General features: G+C 41.0%; 1 protein-coding gene across 1 annotated transcript; it reads right to left on the bottom strand.

Moving 5' to 3' along the window:
• Positions 1–542: 542 nt before the first annotated feature.
• Positions 543–18941, bottom strand: phb2b (prohibitin 2b). The gene is made up of 10 exons (XM_061888928.1): positions 18782–18941; positions 14316–14448; positions 14171–14255; positions 14006–14085; positions 10127–10311; positions 9932–10061; positions 2811–2914; positions 2659–2736; positions 2500–2579; positions 543–802 (listed from the first exon to the last, which is right to left on the bottom strand). The coding sequence occupies exons 1-10, from the start codon at positions 18800–18802 to the stop codon at positions 775–777; spliced, it is 924 nt and encodes a 307-aa protein (XP_061744912.1). The 5' UTR covers positions 18803–18941; the 3' UTR covers positions 543–774.
• Positions 18942–20597: the final 1656 nt, after the last annotated feature.

The following is a 20597-nucleotide window of genomic DNA, read 5'->3' as shown; positions in this document are numbered from 1 at the left end:
GGAGGTAAGCTACAGTGCCATGTGCTTTAAACTTCTTGATGACATTGTAGACACAGGAACATTTACATCTCTGGAGATGGACTTGTAGCCTTGAGATTGTCCATGCTTTTACACAATCTTGCTTCTCAAATCGTCTGAGAGTTCTTTGCTCTTCTTTCTTTTCTTCATGCTCACAAAGGTTGACTCAACTTTTTTCCATTTGAAGTGGATGCAAGTGGGATTTCTATATTGCCAGCTCCTGTCACTTGCTACAGGTGAGTTTCATTCCAAATTAAAGGAGCATCACATTCTTACAATACAACTGATTCTTACAATTTGTAATATTTTTGTCAATTTTTGGAGTTCTGTGCAAAATATCAGATTCGGCCCTTTTTGTGTGTGTTGTTCCAATGCAGACAAAAGAAATAAACATTTGAATACCAAAGCATTGGGGGAAGTGGTGCATTATGTGTCAGAAATGCAGGGGTTCCAATATTCTGGCCATGACTGCACATGTATGTCGGGTCACATCAAAGTAAAGAGCACTGACCAAGAACCCAATGTGGACTTTCTGTTCAATTTATTAACTGATAAATTCTCTTGGCCCATCCATTAGCTTTCGGCAAATATCGTTGTTCATGTCATGTCATGCCGTATGGTCGATGCTACAAGACCACTGCTTTAGTCTTCACACATTTAATCACCAACAACAACAAAAAATTACTTCACTCGGGTGCTCGCTCTACAAGTCAGCGCTGGTCTGCTGTGATGAAGACGAGGCAGGGACCGTCATCTTCAGCACTTTTTCTGTCCCAATGACAAGCTGAAAGACAAGACAGCCTTGAGCAATACTGCAAGCAGCCAGCAGAGGGCAATAAAGGTCTATCCACATTATAGAGGGGTGGAAAGTGTCTGCAAGATTAGTTTGCCGAGCTTAAATATGAGCAGCAGTTTTTCATGAGAAGAACTTCTGCTTTAAATAAAGCCACAGGATGTTGCAATAGCCAACACTTTATAGCTGGGCCAAGCAAGAGGTACACAGTGGCTGTGGCTCCTCCCCCTCCCGTCCTTGTGCAGCCCTTTGAGACACTTTGATTGACATAAATGTTATGTAAAGTTGGCTGTAGTGAGTCCTCTGCCCCAACATGTGGACACAGCGTGCAGCAGCAGCCTCTTGAATAGGCCACCCCTTTTTAGTTTGGAATAGAAAAATAATTAAACAAAAAAAACATCTCACACATCCTGCCTGAGAAGGCAGATATGTTATTTTTTCTCAACAAGAACTGTCTCTGATTTGATACTGCACCTGCTGCTAATCTGGACTGGCTTTTGCAAGTTGTTTCTTATTGTTTATTTGCTTTTCTGCACCAGGTTAGCCCATCGATGGGAGCACGGTAACATGTTTAAGTACCTAAAACATCATACACTTGTGTGTGTAAATGTGTTTTCCCGCAGCATCATACACTTGTGTGTGTAAATGTGTTTTCCTGCAGCATCATACACTTGTGTGTGTAAATGTGTTTTCCTGCAGCATCATACACTTGTGTGTGTAAATGTGTTTTCCTGCAGCATCATACACTTGTGTGTGTAAATGTGTTTTCCTGCGGCATCATACACTTGTGTGTGTAAATGTGTTTTCCTGCAGCATCATACACTTGTGTGTGTAAATGTGTTTTCCTGCAGCATCATACACTTGTGTGTGTAAATGTGTTTTCCTGCAGCATCATACACTTGTGTGTGTAAATGTGTTTTCCTGCAGCATCATACACTTGTGTGTGTAAATGTGTTTTCCTGAGGTTTTCAAAAATAAAGCTCTCTTGGTGAAAGTGTACCCCTGTGAAAATGTATTCATAATTTATAATATTTATATTCAAGTTCATAGATTTGATATTTATATTGTAGTTGAAAACAGCCCTGTAAGGAATTTATAGTAAAGTTCATAAAAAGTTAATAGAATTAAAATTCATGGAGGATGTCAGACTATTTCATTCAGAAAGACTGTAGGTTAGATAGCTCATTTAAAATATCAAACTTTTTTTTGACCCTGACTTTGTTTTTTATTTTTTTTATTTCAAGAAAGAATCAGAACCAAGAATTGTCAGGAATCGGAATTGAAACAAAGAAACGGAATCGGAATCGTTCAAATTCAAACGATACCCAACACTACACTTCACACACCGTCACCTCACATGTATGTATGTTCCATTTAAGGCAGTGTGGGTGGCACTGGGAGCAGGTGGGTAAAGTGTCTTGCACAAGGACACAACGGCAGTGACTAGGATGGCGGAAGCGGGGATCGAACCTGCAACCCTCAAGTTGCTGGCACGGCCACTCTACCAACTGAGCTATATCACCCCCCCTAATTGTGATTATTATTTGGGCCAATGTGTGTGTGACACTCTAACCACAAGGCCACAGTGTGTGTGTGTGTGTGTGTGTGTCAACATTCATAAAGGCATAACAAAGCGGTCCTGTCTCTATCAAGACATTTCCAAGACAGACAAAGACAGAAAGACTTACTTATTAAACAAGTCTCGGTTCTGAAGGTCGAGGACTAAACTGTCTGCGTTCAGGTAGACTTTGTTCTGAGACGTGGCCACCTGGGGGGGAGCAACACATCATCATCATCATCATCATCATCATCATCATCATGTGTGAATCAGAGGTCTTTCCACTGACCGTCTTGGCGATGGACTGCGCGGCTCTGATCCGTCTCAGCTTCAGGTAGCCCGGATTCTTGGTGACGGCCTGGCCCAGCTACACATGGTGGGGGACACCTGGTTATTAAGGTACAGCAGGACCAGGTGGAGAAGAAGAAGAAAGATGGTTACCATCTTGGCAGCCTCAGCTTCTCCTTCAGCCTGGATGATCTTCTGCCGCTGGTCTTGTTTGGCTTTCTCCACGTAGAACTGAGCCCTCTGCGCCTCTTGTTGAGCTGCACACAGGTCAAAGGTTAGAGCACACTTTCTGCTTCTACAGGTGTCCCTAAAGTCTGGATACAGCATACGTATTTCATATGTCACATGCATAAAGAACTTCATACATTTACCAGGAGTCTTTTACAATATTTGCCAATTCAATTCAGAGGCGTCTGATTCAACTGTCGAGCTGGGAGTCCAATCAATGGACACTGACCCCTCAACCCCCCACCCCCCATGCAACAATTATAGCTTTGTATGATCATAGTCTTGGGTAACAATCACAGTCTTACAATTAGTATGCATTTGTTCGTTTCACAACAAACAACTATAAAATCAATTATTTAAGAGATATAAATATAGTAAAAAAACAGTGCAAAATAATAAATGAACAAAAACTATTAATATTAATTAATAATTGCATTACTAAAATTACCTTTATTAATCCTTCAGGGAAAAATGTTGTAAATGTAAATGTGACTTAAGTATTATTGCCATCAACAGTCATACACGCATATTTACCCTATTTTAATAATCTACAGTATTTCCTTGAATTGCCGCCGGGGCGCTAATTAATTTAAAACCTCTTCTCACTCTGGCGTTTACCAAAGGCATGCGGTAAATTTAGGCCTGCGCTTAAAAATTTGAGTGTGATGTAAGGATACCATCATGAAAAGCGCGTTTAATTAAAAAGACATTATTATGGTCTTACCTTTACTTATAAATGAAGTCCATGCGCAGCTCCTTCTGATCAAAAGCATTGATAACTTGTTTATAGAAGTCTTCCTTATATTTCTTCAATTTTAAAAGTCTCTCTGTCTTGATGGAGATCTTCCTTTATTACCTCCTGCTTCGATTGAAAGTCCAGTTTAGAAAACTGTTTTATTTTAGATATGTAATCCTCCATGTTAAAAGTGCAAGCGAGAGGAAAAAATAAAGGATCGCTGCTCACTCTTGCTGCTTGTTGTCACTTCTTCTGCAGCCGAGTAGTCGCAAGAAGGATCACTAGCGCCCTCTACCACCAGGAGGCAGGAGTCATTTAATGACTCATATTTGACACACGTAGCTATGGTATATTAATAAAACATAGCTGCTTACTGTTCTTTTTAGCATATTCAATAGCTTGGACCTTAAATCCTACTGAATAGCTCTTAATCTTCTTCCCTTTATGCGATTTCAAATGATGGAAATCAGCCTCCTCCATTTTGAAAATGATGACAGGTGAAGTGTCACTCATGACGTGACGTGTTTGACCCGGCGGAAATCCTAGGCATATGCTAATTATTTGGCGAAACGAGTTTGACCTGGCGGAAATTCTAGACATGCGCTGATAAAAATAATATTTTGCGAAACGAGTTTGACCCGGCGTTAATCCTGAGCCGGCGGTAATGCTAAGCATACGCTAATTATTTTGCGAAACGAGTTTGACCAGGCAGTAATTCTAGGCATGTGCATACTATATACCCGGCGGCAATTCAAGGAAATACGGTAAATGGAATAACGATTATTTATGTACTTCATATTTCTTTACTTACTATGGAATATTATTTATTTGTCCACTGTTCTGTTACAGAGAAAAAGTAAATAGGATAAAATTGCTATGGTATGAAAAGGGGTAGGATTAAATAAACTCAGCTTCTTCCTGCTCCTTTTCGGACGTGCTGTTATGAAACAAGTGGGACTATGTATGATATGCATGTTGCACTGAAAATGAAACTGAACTTGATGTTGTGTGAGTAATAACTGGAAGGAGTATAGTGCAATCAATTCCAACACAGAGAGGAATGTGAAATGGTGACTGAATGAAGGCCTTGACAGAAGTACACGTTTATAATTAACTCAATTCTTCATGTATTAACTTGCCACTAACTCAGTCATTCTGTCTTACCTGCACTTTGGCATGTAAAGCTGCACTATATTGCACCTATTAGACCCTTTAGCCCCAACCTTTGTCTGGCAGGTGTAAAAAAAAAAAAAAAAAAAGGGGTGATCTATCATCTTTAAATGGTATCTCTGCTCACTTTTTAAGTATCCAAAATGTTCCCACACTGCCGACTTAAGCTTTTTATTTGGTGGGAAAAGTTCACTGCTTTGTCCTGATGCCATTTTTAAGCTAATGTAGCATATTAGCATGCGTTTTGATAGGTGCGTGTAAGCGCTTTCTTTTTGTTCTGTCCAGCTTGTGGCAAAATAAAATAGCAGCGTAATGTTTATATCGAGTGACAAGGACTGCAGCATATCCTTTGCAATTAAATAACATGAAGTTTTTAATTATGGTTAACAGCAAAACCTGTTAATGGTTACGACTCCATTTATACGTTTATTTTGCCAACTTAGGAAGGTAATATTACCATCAATTTCCTCCGTTCCCTTTTGTGGGTTGAGATGTGTAGAAAGAGAGCATGGCCATCTTCTCACTGATGGCCCCCACAGGGTGTCATGAATGCTACCAACTTTGAGCCGATGCTATGCATTTGTGGCGCTTCTTTCTTAGTTTTACAAGGTGTAAAAACAGCCTGTTGTTCAGCATGGTGCTGTTCCACCCGTGAGAAATGTGGAAAGTGTTTACCTCACTTTCCCCACAGCCTGGAAAGAAGACGAGTATGGGACTGAAGGTTCACAATGTAGTCCAAAAGCTAATTAATTTTTTGGTCTGAGTATTTTTTTTACGTTTATTGGGCCGTCCTGTGCGTGTTAGAGGGCCTGCTGGTCGTAATGTAGCAGCAGAGTGTGTCAAATGTGGCTGTTTTATGCTTATTTGTTAAATAAGGATGTTTACTTGTAAGTTTATGAGCTGGTTGTAGCTGAGATAGGCACCAGCGCCCCCCGCGACCCCAAAGGGGAAAAAGCGGTAGAAAATGGATGGATGGATGAGCTATGAGCTGGAGTACGTTTAGAACTATATATATATATATATATATATACACAAACATATTATTTTGGTTTATTCTGTCAAGAAAAAATAAATGTCACGCCAGCAGTGGCATGCAACTTGTCCTTGGTGGCAGTCATGGCGGCTGCTTGTTTAGTTGGCCATACTCTTTATACACCATGTGACGTTACTGACCAGTCTGTATTACTACATATAATCACACTTTCTATGGATCCATCCCGTGTGCATGGCTTAAAAAAAAAGCCACAACATATTCGACTGATCGACTATTGGTAAATTCTAACAAATCAGATTCAACAATGAAAACCTAGACTATGTAATGGCCATAGGGGTCCATCGAGATATAATAAATATTGGCAGTCACAATTAACATGTGCTCACCCGGGAAAGTAATCACCGTATTTTTTGGACAATAAGTCAGTCTTTTTTCTTGGTTTGCGACATATACTCCGGAGCGACTTGCTTGTGAAATTATTAACACATTACTGTAAAATATCAAATATTATTTATCTCATTCGCGGAAGAAAGGAAGAAAATGTCAGCAATCGTCACACACACGTCAACCAATAAGAATTTGGCGGGGGAGGGTCATGGCAGAAGTGCATTGTGGGTCATGGGATGCTAACTGCTATACGCTATATGCTACTGCCGTAGCTATTAAAATGGATCATTTCATGGTTGGCGGCAACTTATAAAAAGTGAGAAAGGCTGAACAAAAATGGCGTTGAAAAGGAAATCATGTAGTGGAGATTACAAGCTGGATGTAGTGAAATATGCAGCAGAAAAGGACCAGAGGAAGCGGCGCATACCTTTGGAGTTGGCAGAGTTGTTTAGAACAGTGGTTCTCAAATGGGGGTAAGTGTACCCCTGGGGGTACTTGAAGGTATGCCAAGGGGTACGTGAGATTTTTTTGAAATATTGTAAAAATCCTTTATACATATGTTTATTGAATAATATTTCAACAAAATATGAATGTAAAATCAGAAACTGAAAAGAAATACAACAATGCAATATTCAGTGTTGACAGCTAGATTTTCTGTGGACATGTTCCATAAATATTGATGTTAAAGGTTTTATTTTTTGTGAAGAAATGTTCAGAAGTAAGTTGATGAATCCAGATGGATCTCTATTACAATCCCCAAAGAGGGCACTTTAAGTTGATGATTACTTCTACGTGGAGAAGTCTGCATTTATGATTGAATCACTTGTTTAGTTTTCAACAAGTTTTTAGTTATTTTTATATCTTGTTTTCCAAATAGTTCAAGAAAGACCACTACGAATAAGCAATATTTTGCACTGTTATACAATTTAATAAATCAGAAACTGATGACATAGTGATGTATTTTACTTCTTTATTTCTGTTTTTCTAGCAAAAATGCTTCGCTCTGATTAGGGGGTACTTGAATTAAAAAAATGTTCACAGGGGGTACATCACTGAAAAAAGGTTGAGAACCACTGCTTTAGAAGCCACATCCAGGAAGAAGATTTCATGGGATTTATGGATTAGGAGTGAGAGATAGTTTGGTAAAGGTATAGCATGTTCTATATGTTATAGTTATTTGAATGACTCTTACCATAATATGTTAGGTTAACATAGCAGTTGCTTATTTATGCCTCATATAACCTACACTTATTCAGCCTGTTCTTCACTATTCGTTATTTATTTTAAATTGCCTTCCAAATGTCTATTCTTGCTGTTGGATTTCATCAAATAATTTCCCCCAAAAATGCGACTTATATATGTTTTTTCCTTCTTTATTATGCATTTTCGGCCGGTGCGATTTATAATCCAAAAAATATGGTACATATACTTATGTCATCCATTCAATTATTATGAAACTGTTACAGGCGTATGAAATAATCGTGCTAATATCAAATATGTAAGGTAATAGTATGTGCGCATATAAAAGGTATCCGGTGCTATCAGACCGGGCGGAAGTGGAAGTAGACGACGCACCTCCTGGAGCACCTGTCAGCCACAGCGTTTTATACTACAGAGACACTTTATGGAAGTATCCTCATTTTTTGACTATTTTGTGACTTACAATTGGCCTGTGGGGAACCTGGACAACACAGACTCTTACCAGGAGGACTTTTGAGTTGGATGCGCAGACGCGGTGCCGTTAGTACACAGCTGCGGCTTCCCAACAATTGATTGCTTGCCCGTACGTGCGAGCCGCTGTGCACACGTCTCGTACGTAACTTTGGTGAAATACATGTGTGATATAAAGTTTGGAGAGGTGAACTTCACTTTGGGCTGTGTGATTGTGTGTGTTGTGAAGAGGTTTTGATTTGTATTGGCGGGTTATATGCACGGGAGGGGGGAGGTGGTTGTTATGCAGGATTCATTTGTGATTAATTAGATATAAGCCGGGTGTATTTGTGGCTAATAGTGTATATATATATGTCTTGTGTTTATTTACCATTTTACACATTCCCAGCTGAATATCAGGTCCCACCCGTGACTCCTTAAAATAGCGTAGTGGCAGCGACACTCTGAGAACTTGGCTGCGTTTGTTACAACTATATATTTTTTTCATTTTAATTTGTTAATGTATTTATTTTAGATTTATGAAATGCAAATTTTATAAATGTAATTAATAATTACATTTGGCATTTTGTGTAACTTATGTACCGTATATTATATGTGCAGACTATGAGGAAGAGCTCCTAAGTGGATAGGTGAGGAGACAGGAGGACTTCCAGTTTGGGTCTTAAACAACACACAAGCTTCCAGCTCGGTGGCGTCAGTGCTCAAAAGAATGAACATGAGGAAGTGTAGGTAAGTCACTCCGGAGTATACGTCCCACCGGCCGAAAATGCATAATAAAGAAGGAAAAAAATATATATAAGTCGCACTGGAGTATAAGTCGCATTTTTGGGGGAAATTTATTTGATAAAAGCCAACAGCAAGAATAGACATTTGAAAGGCAATTTAAAATAAAGAATAGTGAACAACAGGCTGAATAAGTGTAGGTTATATGAGGCATAAATAAGCAACTGCTATGTTAACCTAACATATTATGGTAAGAGTCATTCAAATAACTATAACATATAGAACATGCTATACCTTTACCAAACTATCTCTCACTCCTAATCCATAAATCCCATGAAATCTTCTTCCTGGGTGTTGCCTCTGGTATGTGCCCCACTAGCATCCTTTCTTTCTGCTGTTTGTTTGCTGTTCTCTGCAATATATGATTTCCTTTTCGGTGCCATTTTAGTTCAGTCCTTCTCTGTTTTTATAAGTTACCGCCAATGTTGATGTGATCCATTTTAATAGCTCCAGCAGTAGCATATAGCATATAGCAGTTAGCATCCCATGACCCACAATGCACTTCTGCCATTTGTCTCTTCCACGAATGAGATAAATATTATTTGATATTTTACGATAATGTGTTAATAATTTCACACACAAGTCGCTCCGGAGTATATGTCGCAAACTATGAAAAAAACTGACTTATAGACCGAAAAAACGGTAATTACTTCCCTAGCTGAGCACATGTTAATTGTGACTGGCAATATTTATTATATCTCGATGGACCCCTATGGCCATTACATAGTCTAGGTTTGACCTAAGATTTCCATTGTTTAGTTTAGTTTATTAAGGATCCCCATTAGTCTACACCGCAGTGGAGACTATTCTTCCTGAATCTGATTAGTCTCTTCCGCGAATTAGATAAATAATATCGTTTGATATTTTACGGTAATGTGTTAATAATTTCACACATAAGTCGCTCTATGAAAAAAACTGCGGCTTATAGTCCGAAAAATACGGTATGTGTGTGTATGTGTATATATATATATATATATATATATATACATAATATTTTTAATAATTAATAATACTTAATTATCTGTAGATGTCAAGCTAGTTTGTCTACTCCAAATAAATCATATATATATATATATATATATATATGATTTATTTAGAGTAAACAAACTAGCTTGACATCTACAGATAATTAAGTATTATTAAAAATATTATCAAGTCTGTACTGCAAAGTACTTCAGGGAGGGTGCAAAAAAAATGTCCCCTAAGGGTTGCATGAGAGAAGAAAGTTGAGGACTTCTACTTTAGGCAGACCGTAGAGAGCCGTAGTAGCGAGTGTCTGCATCAGGGCTAAGAGGGTGGCCTTACCCACTTGCTTGGCCTCCACAGCAGCCGTGTACTGGCTGCTGAAGCTCAGCTCTGTGATGGACACGTCATCCAGGATGATGTTAAAGTCCTTGGCTCGCTCGTAAAGCTCCCTGCGCACCAACAGCGACACCTGGAGGACACCACTAAGTTAGCTGGTAGGCGGGGTGGAGGTGTGGTGAGGTGTGGTGGAATCACCTGCGCTCTTTGCGTGATGAGCTGAGAGGCGTTGAACTTGGCCACCACCGACTTGAGGACCTCGTTGACGATGGACGGCAGGACTCTCTCGTCGTAGTCCTTGCCCAGCCTTTGGTACATGATGGGCAAGTTGGACGCCATTGGGCGGGACAGGACCCTCACGGCGATGTTCACCATCTGCAGGTCTAGGTGTGCGCCCGGGACATTGAAGTCACAGAGATGGGGCTTCAGACCGCCAGAGACTCATGCAGGCCTGGGCCGATAACATTCTTTGCCCGACAATATAATTGACCAACAAATTATTGCTGATAAAACAATATTATTGCCCACATTACTTTGAGACCAAATTACCCACTGATGAAGTTATAGTACATAATATTAATGCAAGTAAGGTAATAAACAAGTATTTCTCCTATATTTTAACACTGATTACAATATAAACCCTAAAAAAAAATCCAAGTTAAATAAAACAAATAACAAAAATAAAATATACCGTTTGCAAAATTTTGCAGAGCAATACCGCCCGATTGTAGCTGAGATGGGCACCAGCGCCCCCAAAGGTAATAAGTGGTAGAAAATGGACGGATGGAATAAAAATCACAAGCAAAAGCAGTAAAATATGTTCTGTCTGTTAAGGAGGGGGTGGGGGACCCTCAAATAGACACACCCAAAACAATACATATGACTAACTAAAGTGACCAAAATGATCACAGTTACTATTATCAGTGTATTGTTAAACGTGCTCAACAAGTAGGGAATCTTTAAAGCAAGTTGTATTTATATGTACAGTATGTATCTACTTTCCAAGATGGCCCCGTTGTAGTGGCTGCTGGTGGCAGGAGCTCTGTGCTCTTGTGTCTTCCTGATGTTTCCCTCTTGTTTGCATGTGGGGGGTTTGCCTTTTGGGGCCGTGTGACAAGAGGTGGCACTTTCCTGACTTCTGCCCTGCTTTTTTGTCAACTTTTGGATCTGCCTCCCGGGAGCCTTTTGGCCATGGAGATGTGGATGAAGAGACAGGACTGCAGAGTTTGGAGATACTGGAGGAGATGTGGATGAAGAGACAGGACTGCAGAGTTTGGAGAGACTGGAGGAGATGTGGATGAAGAGACAGGACTGCAGAGTTTGGAGATACTGGAGGAGATGTGGATGAAGAGACAGGACTGCAGAGTTTGGAGAGACTGAAGGAGATGTGGATGAAGAGACAGGGCTGCAGAGTTTGGAGATACTGGAGGAGATGTGGATGAAGAGACATGACTGCAGAGTTTGGAGAGACTGGAGGAGATGTGGATGAAGAGACAGGACTGCAGAGTTTGGAGAGACTGGAGGAGATGTGGACAAGGAGACAGGACTGCAGAGTTTGGAGAGACTGGAGGAGATGTGGACGAGGAGACAGGACTGCAGAGTTTGGAGAGACTGGAGGAGATGTGGACGAGGAGACAGGACTGCAGAGTTTGGAGAGACTGGAGGAGATGTGGACGAGGAGACAGGACTGCAGAGTTTGGAGAGACTGGAGGAGATGTGGATGAAGAGACAGGACTGCAGAGTTTGGAGGGACTGGAGGAGATGTGGACGAGGAGACAGGACTGCAGAGTTTGGAGAGACTGGAGGAGATGTGGATGAAGAGACAGGACTGCAGAGTTTGGAGAGACTGGAGGAGATGTGGACGAGGAGACAGGACTGCAGAGTTTGGAGAGACTGGAGGAGATGTGGACAAGGAGACAGGACTGCAGAGTTTGGAGAGACTGGAGGAGATGTGGACGAGGAGACAGGACTGCAGAGTTTGGAGAGACTGGAGGAGATGTGGATGAAGAGACAGGACTGCAGAGTTTGGAGAGACTGGAGGAGATGTGGACGAGGAGACAGGACTGCAGAGTTTGGAGAGACTGGAGGAGATGTGGATGAAGAGACAGGACTGCAGAGTTTGGAGAGACTGGAGGAGATGTGGACGAGGAGACAGGACTGCAGAGTTTGGAGAGACTGGAGGAGATGTGGACGAGGAGACAGGACTGCAGAGTTTGGAGAGACTGGAGGAGATGTGGATGAAGAGACAGGACTGCAGAGTTTGGAGAGACTGGAGGAGATGTGGATGAAGAGACAGGACTGCAGAGTTTGGAGAGACTGGAGGAGATGTGGACGAGGAGACAGGACTGCAGAGTTTGGAGAGACTGGAGGAGATGTGGACAAGGAGACAGGACTGCAGAGTTTGGAGAGACTGGAGGAGATGTGGACGAGGAGACAGGACTGCAGAGTTTGGAGAGACTGGAGGAGATGTGGATGAAGAGACAGGACTGCAGAGTTTGGAGAGACTGGAGGAGATGTGGACGAGGAGACAGGACTGCAGAGTTTGGAGAGACTGGAGGAGATGTGGACGAGGAGACAGGACTGCAGAGTTTGGAGAGACTGGAGGAGATGTGGATGAAGAGACAGGACTGCAGAGTTTGGAGAGACTGGAGGAGATGTGGATGAGGAGACAGGACTGCAGAACTGGACAAGCTTCACAGTGTCTTAGCTAAAAGAGCAGGTATCTGACATCTCGGCCTCCTTGGACGTATCTTCGCTCATCCATGCGGACTGGACACTGGTGGGCGGCCGAGAGTGGTGTGCTCGTGTTCCTGGCCATGCTCCAACAGACGATAGCGTGGCACACCGCAGAGCCCCCCCACTCTTCACACACACACACTCCCCAGTGTTTACCTGTTTCTCACCTTTTTTGTAAGGGGCGCCAGAAGTTGGCAGACCCGTCAGCGATCCTGTTCTGTCTCCCTGTAATGCTTGATCCTGTTCTGTCTCCTTGTAATGTTTGATCCTGTTCTGTCTCCCTGTAATGTTTGATCCTGTTCTGTCTCCCTGTAATGTTTGATCCTGTTCTGTCTCCCTGTAATGTTTGATCCTGTTCTGTCTCCCTGTAATGTTTGATCCTGTTCTGTCTCCCTGTAATGTTTGATCCTGTTCTGTCTCCCTGTAATGTTTGATCCTGTTCTGTCTCCCTGTAATGTTTGATCCTGTTCTGTCTCCCTGTAATGTTTGATCCTGTTCTGTCTCCCTGTAATGTTTGATCCTGTTCTGTCTCCTTGTAATGCTTGATCCTGTTCTGTCTCCTTGTAATGTTTGATCCTGTTCTGTCTCCCTGTAATGTTTGATCCTGTTCTGTCTCCTTGTAATGTTTGTCTGCTCTTGAATGGGATTGTCCTCTCAGAGATTCTTAAAGTATTTCTGATTCTGATTTTATTTTATTTTTCAACAACTTCAATAGAGACGCAGTATACTCTCTTGGCAAAGGAAACATTAAATATTATCTGGCTTCATGAAAGCCATATTTTTTTGTGTATGTTTAAAATTGTTTATCTTCTTCCATTTTATTTTATACAGGTTTGAGAATGAGTTTTTACAGGAGTTCACTTCCTGTTAAAGACACCTTTGTCTCTTTCAACTCCAAACTGTGGCGTTTGTATTTATTACTTTGTGCAAACACAGCACAGCCTTTATTTTCAATGTGAAACTGCATCTTAGTTCTTTAGACAGGAATGCGTTTCGATAAGTTTAAATTTAGTGGGGAGCGGTTTTAGTTTATTTGGTTTTCAAGTTAGCATTTAAGTTTAACGCTAGAAGTGGGTCCATCATTTTATCAAGGTGTGGTTATCAATCAAGGTTTTTTCATCATTCTAATTGGGTGGCTATCATTACTAGCATGTATGAGCAAGTAGTACAAACTGCTTGAGAGAGTGAGTGCTCTGCCTCCTGCAGCGCATGCACACTGCTGATCAAGACTTATCAAGTCCATTTGCATTTACCCTTCCATGAATTGACTTATTGATTATGGGCCCAGGTCTGGTCTCACGGCCTGATGTTGGTCTACTTATCTGAGTCTGTAAGTGTTACCTTTGCTGCCTGTCAGCGAAGAGATCTTTCTGGGTCTGGCTCTGATGTCGTAGATGATGGGATACTGGAACCACGGGATCCTGACACACACACACACACAAATACTCGCTCAGTGGGCGTCGCCCCCATATGATACAGACCCCTCCGCCAATCAGCTGCTCTCACCTGAAATGAAGCCCTTCGGCCAGGACCGTGTCCATCTGCATCCCACCGATTCTGTTGAAGACGACCGCTCTGTGACCGCCATCCACTGCAGATGCAACGTGGTTAGCGGCGCTGCGATAATCACGTTGGTGGAGCGTGTGCGTACCTGTGTAGGTGGCCTCCTTCACGCCGTACGCCAGAGCGCCGGCCCCCATGAGCAGCTTGAGTCCGAGACCTGGGCCTCTTCCACCGGACGAGGACATGCGTCCAGCCAGGTCCCTGAGGTGCTGGAGCAATCGCTGCAACGTGACGTTAAACCACAATATATTACTGTTATGTGTCAATACAACAGATCAGTGTGCAGTATGTAAAAGGCAGTATTTCTCCAATGTGATCCTTATGCAAATCAACCCTACAATCGCTTGTATTGCCATCATACTTGCCAACCTGGACACCTCACAATTAGGGAGATATTCAAAATGCCCGCCGGGGGGGGGGGGGGGGGGGTTGTGTGTGTGTATGTATGTATATATATACATACACATATATACACACATATATATATACACACACACATATATACACATATATATACAAATATATATATATACACACACACACACACACACACACACACACACACACACACACACATAGAGGTCACGGTTCGGTTAATTTTCGGCACAATAAGAAAACAACAAAATATACATTTTTTGGTTATGTATTTACCAAATTTGCAAAATCTTCCACCAAAAATATTTTTCTTAGTGGAATATTTGATGCGAAGTAATCGGAACCTTGGATAGGTCATGCATTTATCATAACTCTCTTGCTCTCTGCCCCTCCATCACGAATGTTGCTGCGCGCACAATTTGTTTTGTTTTTAACCCCTTCCTAACCCTGAACGTACATTGAAAATACACGCAACCCTAACCTAAAATGCCAGACATTTGAGGCATTTAAGAAACTCCACCCGGACAGCCCCGCAAAAGAGGACATATCCGGTAAAAAGAGGACGTATGGTCAGTCTATCGTAGCCCGGTCGCTGCTAGCATGCCGTGTGTTGTGCCTCGGTGTGCATTGTTAAAACAACGTGCGGCAAGCTACTTAATATGTTTGATTGATACTTTTATTAGTAGATTGCACAGTACAGTACATATTCCATACAAATGATCACTAAATGGTAAGACCCCAATACGTTTTTCAACTTGTTTAAGTCGGGGTCCATGTAAAAGAATTCATGGTAAATTCATGTTTGTGTGGAAACTCGTTCGGTACACCTCTGAACCGAACCGAAACCCCCGTACCGAAACGGTTCAATACAAATATAATTACCCCTAATAATATATATATATATATATATATATATATATTTATATATACATACATACACACACACACACACACACACACACACACACACAGTAGTCAGTTACCGATTGTGCAAGTTCTCCCACTTCAAATGATGACAGAGGTCTGTAATATTCATCATAGGTACACTTCAACTGTGACAGACAGAATGTGGGAAAAAAAAATAACAGGAATTCACATTGTATGAATTTTAAATAATGTAATTGTAAATTATGGTGGAAATAGGTATTTGGTCAACCATTCAAAGCTCTCACTGATGGAAGGAGGTTTTGGCTCCAAATCTCACGATACATGGCCCCATTCATTCTTTCCTTAACACGGATCAATCGTCCTGTCCCCTTAGCAGAAAAACAGCTCCAAAGCATGATGTTTCCACCCCCATGCTTCACAGTAGGTATGGTGTTCTTGGGATGCAACTCAGTATTCTTCTTCCTCCAAACACCACGAGTTGAGTTTATACCAAAATGGATACATGGATGATACAGCAGAGGATTGGGAGAATGTCATGTGGTCAGATGAAACCAAAATAGAACTTTTTGGTATAAACTCAACTGGTCGTGTTTGGAGGAAGAAGAATACTGAGTTGCATCCCAAGAACACCACACCTACTGTGAAGCATGGGGGTGGAAACATCATGGTTTGGGGCTGTTTTTCTGCTAAGGGGACAGGACGATTGATCCGTGTTAAGGAAAGAATGAATGGGGCCATGTATCGTGAGATTTTGAGCCAAAACCTCCTTCCATCAGTGAGAGCTTTGAATGGTTGACCAAATACTTATTTTCCACCATAATTTACAAATAAATTCTTTAAAATTCCTGGATTTTTTTTCCACATTCTGTCTCTCACAGTTGAAGTGTACCTATGATGAAAATTACAGACCTCTGTCATCATTTGAAGTGGGAGAACTTGCACAATCGCTGGCTGACTAAATACTTTTTTGCCCCACTGTATAAATCAGGAGGATAGGGATGATGTTCGTTAAGAAATTATCAATGTCGGTGCCATTAGGCAATACTCTTATTGAACCGATTCCTTATCGAATCTCTTATGAAATCCAGATAGGTTGTTGTGTGTGTGTTCACCGAGTTCCAAAAGCCATGTCATGTGACCGGGCCGGCATGCTGTTTATAGAGAGGAAAAACGGACGAGACTGAGGACGGCATGCGGACGTTAAAGGGTGAAGGTTTCAGGTGAGAGAGGATACTAAAGACACGCCCCCAACCTTGTTGTCCAGGTAGAAATCGGGAGAAATTTGTGAGAATGGTTCCCTGGGAGATTTTCAGGAGGAGCACTGAAATTCAGGACTCTCCCAGGAAAATTAGGAGGGTTGGCAAGTATGGTTCCCATCCATCCATTTTTTACCGCTTTCCCTTGCGGGGTCGGGAGGCTGGAGCCTATCTCGGCTGCAGTCGGGCAGAAGGCGGACTAAACCCTGGACAAGTCGCCACCTCATCACAGGGCCAAGACAGATGTACAACATTCACACGCTAGGGACCATTTAGTGTTGCCAATCAACCTATCCCCATTGGGTCCTACATGAGTGGCTTTAAAGTGCACATAGTAGGCAAGTAATCGTGTAACAAATGACAAGAGGTCACTTTACACAGCATGGAGGTTTATATCCTAAATGGAAGTTTATGTCCTGCATTAGAATCCAGGTGTCCTGCAGAGGAAATACTTTTTTTTTTTTAGATATATACTTCTAGCTATTAGGCTGTTTTAGATTTTGATAGTATTGTCTTTGTTTTTAACACACTGTAGCACTTTGAGGTTGTTTGCTCAATGTTAAAGTGCTTTTTCAAATAAAATGTATGATGCATTTAAAGGCCTACTGAAAGCCACTACTAGCCACCATGCAGTCTGATAGTTTATATATCAAAGATGAAATATTAACATTGCAACACATGCCAAACGGCATTTTTAGTTTACTTGCAATTTTAAATTTCCCGCCAAGTGTCCTGTTGAAAACGTTGCGGTATGATGATGTGTGCGCGTGACGTCTCGGGTTGCGGCGTACATTTTTTTCCAGCCCAATCCAAGCTATAAGTAGTCTGCTTTAATCGCATAATTACACAGTATTCTGGACATCTGTTTTGCTGAATCTTTTGCAATTTGTCCAATTAATAATTGACACATAAGAAGATGGAGGTGGGAAGCTTTTAGCCTTTAGCCACACAAACACAGCCAGTGTTTCCTTGTTTAAAATTCCCGAAGGTGAAGCTTTACAATGGAACAGAGCGGTCAAGCGAACATGGATCCCGACCACATGTCAACCGGCGGGTTTCGGTGAGAAAATTGTGGTAATAAGTCGGCTCTCACCGTAGTTATGAGTGGAGCTTGCGTCCTCCTGCAGCTGCGGACTATTACCTCCTCCCACCGGAGACACTGGCGGTCACCACATCCGTGGTCACACCCCTCCGACTTTCAGGTACCATATAATCTCACTAAAACACTAGTAACACAATAGGCAGATAAGGGATTTTCCGGAATTATCCTAGTAAATGTGTCTAATAACATCTGAATCGCTCTCACTGCCCTCGCCTTTTTTTTTTTTACTAGTCCTTCACTCTCACTTTCCTCATCCACGAATCTTTCATCCTCGCTCAAATTAAATGGGGAAATTGTCACTTACTCTGTCCGAATCGCTCTAGCTGCTGGTGGATATGATTGTAAACAATGTTCAGATGTGAGGTGCTCCACAACCCGTGACGTCACACGCACATCGTCTGCTACTTCCAGTAGAGACAAGGCTTTTTTATTAGCGACCAAAAGTTGCGTACTTAATCATCGATGTTCTCTACTAAATCCTTTCAGCAAAAATATGGCAATTTCGCGAAATGATGAAGTATGACAAAGAGAATGGACCTGCTGTCCCCGTTTGAATAAGAAAATGTAACCATTACCTGAGAAAACATGTTGAGTTCAACACCACACATTGAGTGTCAAAATCCCCTTTACACAACCACTATATTGTGTAGACAATGCCGTTCAAGTGTAAAGCTGCATCGCTATGACGGCGATATATCGCAATGACCTTGCTAAAAAGTGTAAATCTGCATCGCAATGACCTTGATAAAAACACTGATTAAGTTTAGCATGGCAGTTAGCATAGCCGCGTGCCAGCCAGCTAGCAAAGGCTAACGCTTTAATTTCGTTGTCGTTGGACATAATTGCACAAGCTGAACACCAACAACCGCCGAGTAAAAGCTCCCCTTCGGCACAGAACACGAAGGTACATGCTAGAGTGTGTAGAAAACTCACATTAGGTTCCTTGCTCGCCATGCTGTGTGCGGCAGACTGCAAGGTCGACGTCGTCAACAACCACTTCCGGTAGAGCCGCAAAGTCTGCTGGGATATGTAGTCCGTGGCCGTAATATTGCATCAAATCAACAGAAGCCGATAAGAGCCACCTTGATCTTTTGCATGTGGTGTAAAAAAGACTAAAAACTATCCAACATGCTAACAACTTATATTCAGCAAAGAAAAACACGTCGACTTTGTGGTGTTAGCGCCAACATTTCAACTTTTCTCCTACATTAAAAAAAAATATACCTTTCTTATTTGTTTTAACTAAAGTTTACCTTCCTCTGCCGATGTTTACCTATTTTACACCGTCTTTTAAGCATGTTTACCAATGTGTTTACCTCCTGCCTGTGTTTACCTACATTATACTAGAGAATGTTGCACCACGGTACTATTATTGTGACACACACGCAAACAGGAAGTGGATGACGTGTTGAAGTTATGCCGGCAATTAGGAATACGTTGATAACGTGTTTTGTTATTGTATTTCACTGCTATAATTTATTAAAGCAACGTGAACAAATGGAAGATCGTTCTTATTTATATACCATATGTTTACTTTCTTATGTCTACCTACATGTTTTACTTGTGTTTACCTTTGTCTGCTTATGTTTATCTAAATTTTACCTACGTTTACCAACAGGATATTATATTTTACCTATATATTTTACCTATGTTTACTTTCTTCTACCTGTGTTTACCTATAATATACCATATGTTTACCTTCTCCTTCCGGTGTTTACCTAACCCTATTTGTGTACCTTCTTCTGCCTGTTTACCTACTTTTTGCTGTATTGTACCTGTGTTTACTTACATTACTTTGCACAATTGTTTACCAATTTTTATACACTTAACCTTCTTTTGCATGTTTACCTATTTTATACAATATATGATCTATGTTTACTTTACACAATATTAATCTAATGATTACCTTTGTTTACCTACATTATACCATATTTCACCTTTGTTTACCTACTTTACACCATCTTTTACCTATGTTTACCTACAATAAACCATATATTAACTATTTTTACCTGCAGCTGCAGGTTTACCTACTTTATAAAAAACATTACGTATATGTTTACCTACATTGTACCGTATTTTACATATATGGTTACCTTCTTCTGCTGTTTACCTACTCCACACCATCTTTTACCTATGTTTACCTTTGTCTGCCTATGTTTACCTACCTTTTTTCCTTCTTCTGCCCATGTTTACCTACATAACACCATCTTTAACTATGTTTACCTAGTTGAGTACCTTCTTCTGCCTGTTTCCCTACTTTATACCTCCTTTACATGTTTACCAATTTGTTTACCTTCTTCTGCCATTTTTTACCCACTTCATACTTTCATTTACATGTTTACCAATGTGTTTACCTACTTCTGCCTGTTTATATTTTCCCCTGTCTTCTGCCTATGTTTATCTATGTGTTTACCTACATTACACAATTTTTTTTAATCTAGGTTTACATTCGTTACCTTTTTCTGCCTAGGTTTACCTACTTTACGCCATATTTGACCAATGTTGACATACTTTACCTTCTGTTGTCCATTTTTCATTTACTTACTTTACATGTTTGCACAGTATTTTAACATTCTTCTTTCTTTCTTTACCTACTTTACACCATATGCTAACTATGTTTACCTTTTTTCTGCCTGTTTACCTACTTCAAAAAATATTTTACCCATGTTTTCCTGCTTTTTTTTTAACCTCAACTCTGTTTATCTATTTTACACAATCTTTTACGGGTTTAACTATATTTTTACCTTTT

Source organism: Nerophis ophidion, linkage group LG26, assembly GCF_033978795.1.
Source record: "Nerophis ophidion isolate RoL-2023_Sa linkage group LG26, RoL_Noph_v1.0, whole genome shotgun sequence".
Lineage (NCBI taxonomy): Eukaryota > Metazoa > Chordata > Actinopteri > Syngnathiformes > Syngnathidae > Nerophis > Nerophis ophidion.
Note: the sequence above shows the minus strand (reverse complement) of the source record. Positions and strands in the feature narration are given on the sequence as shown.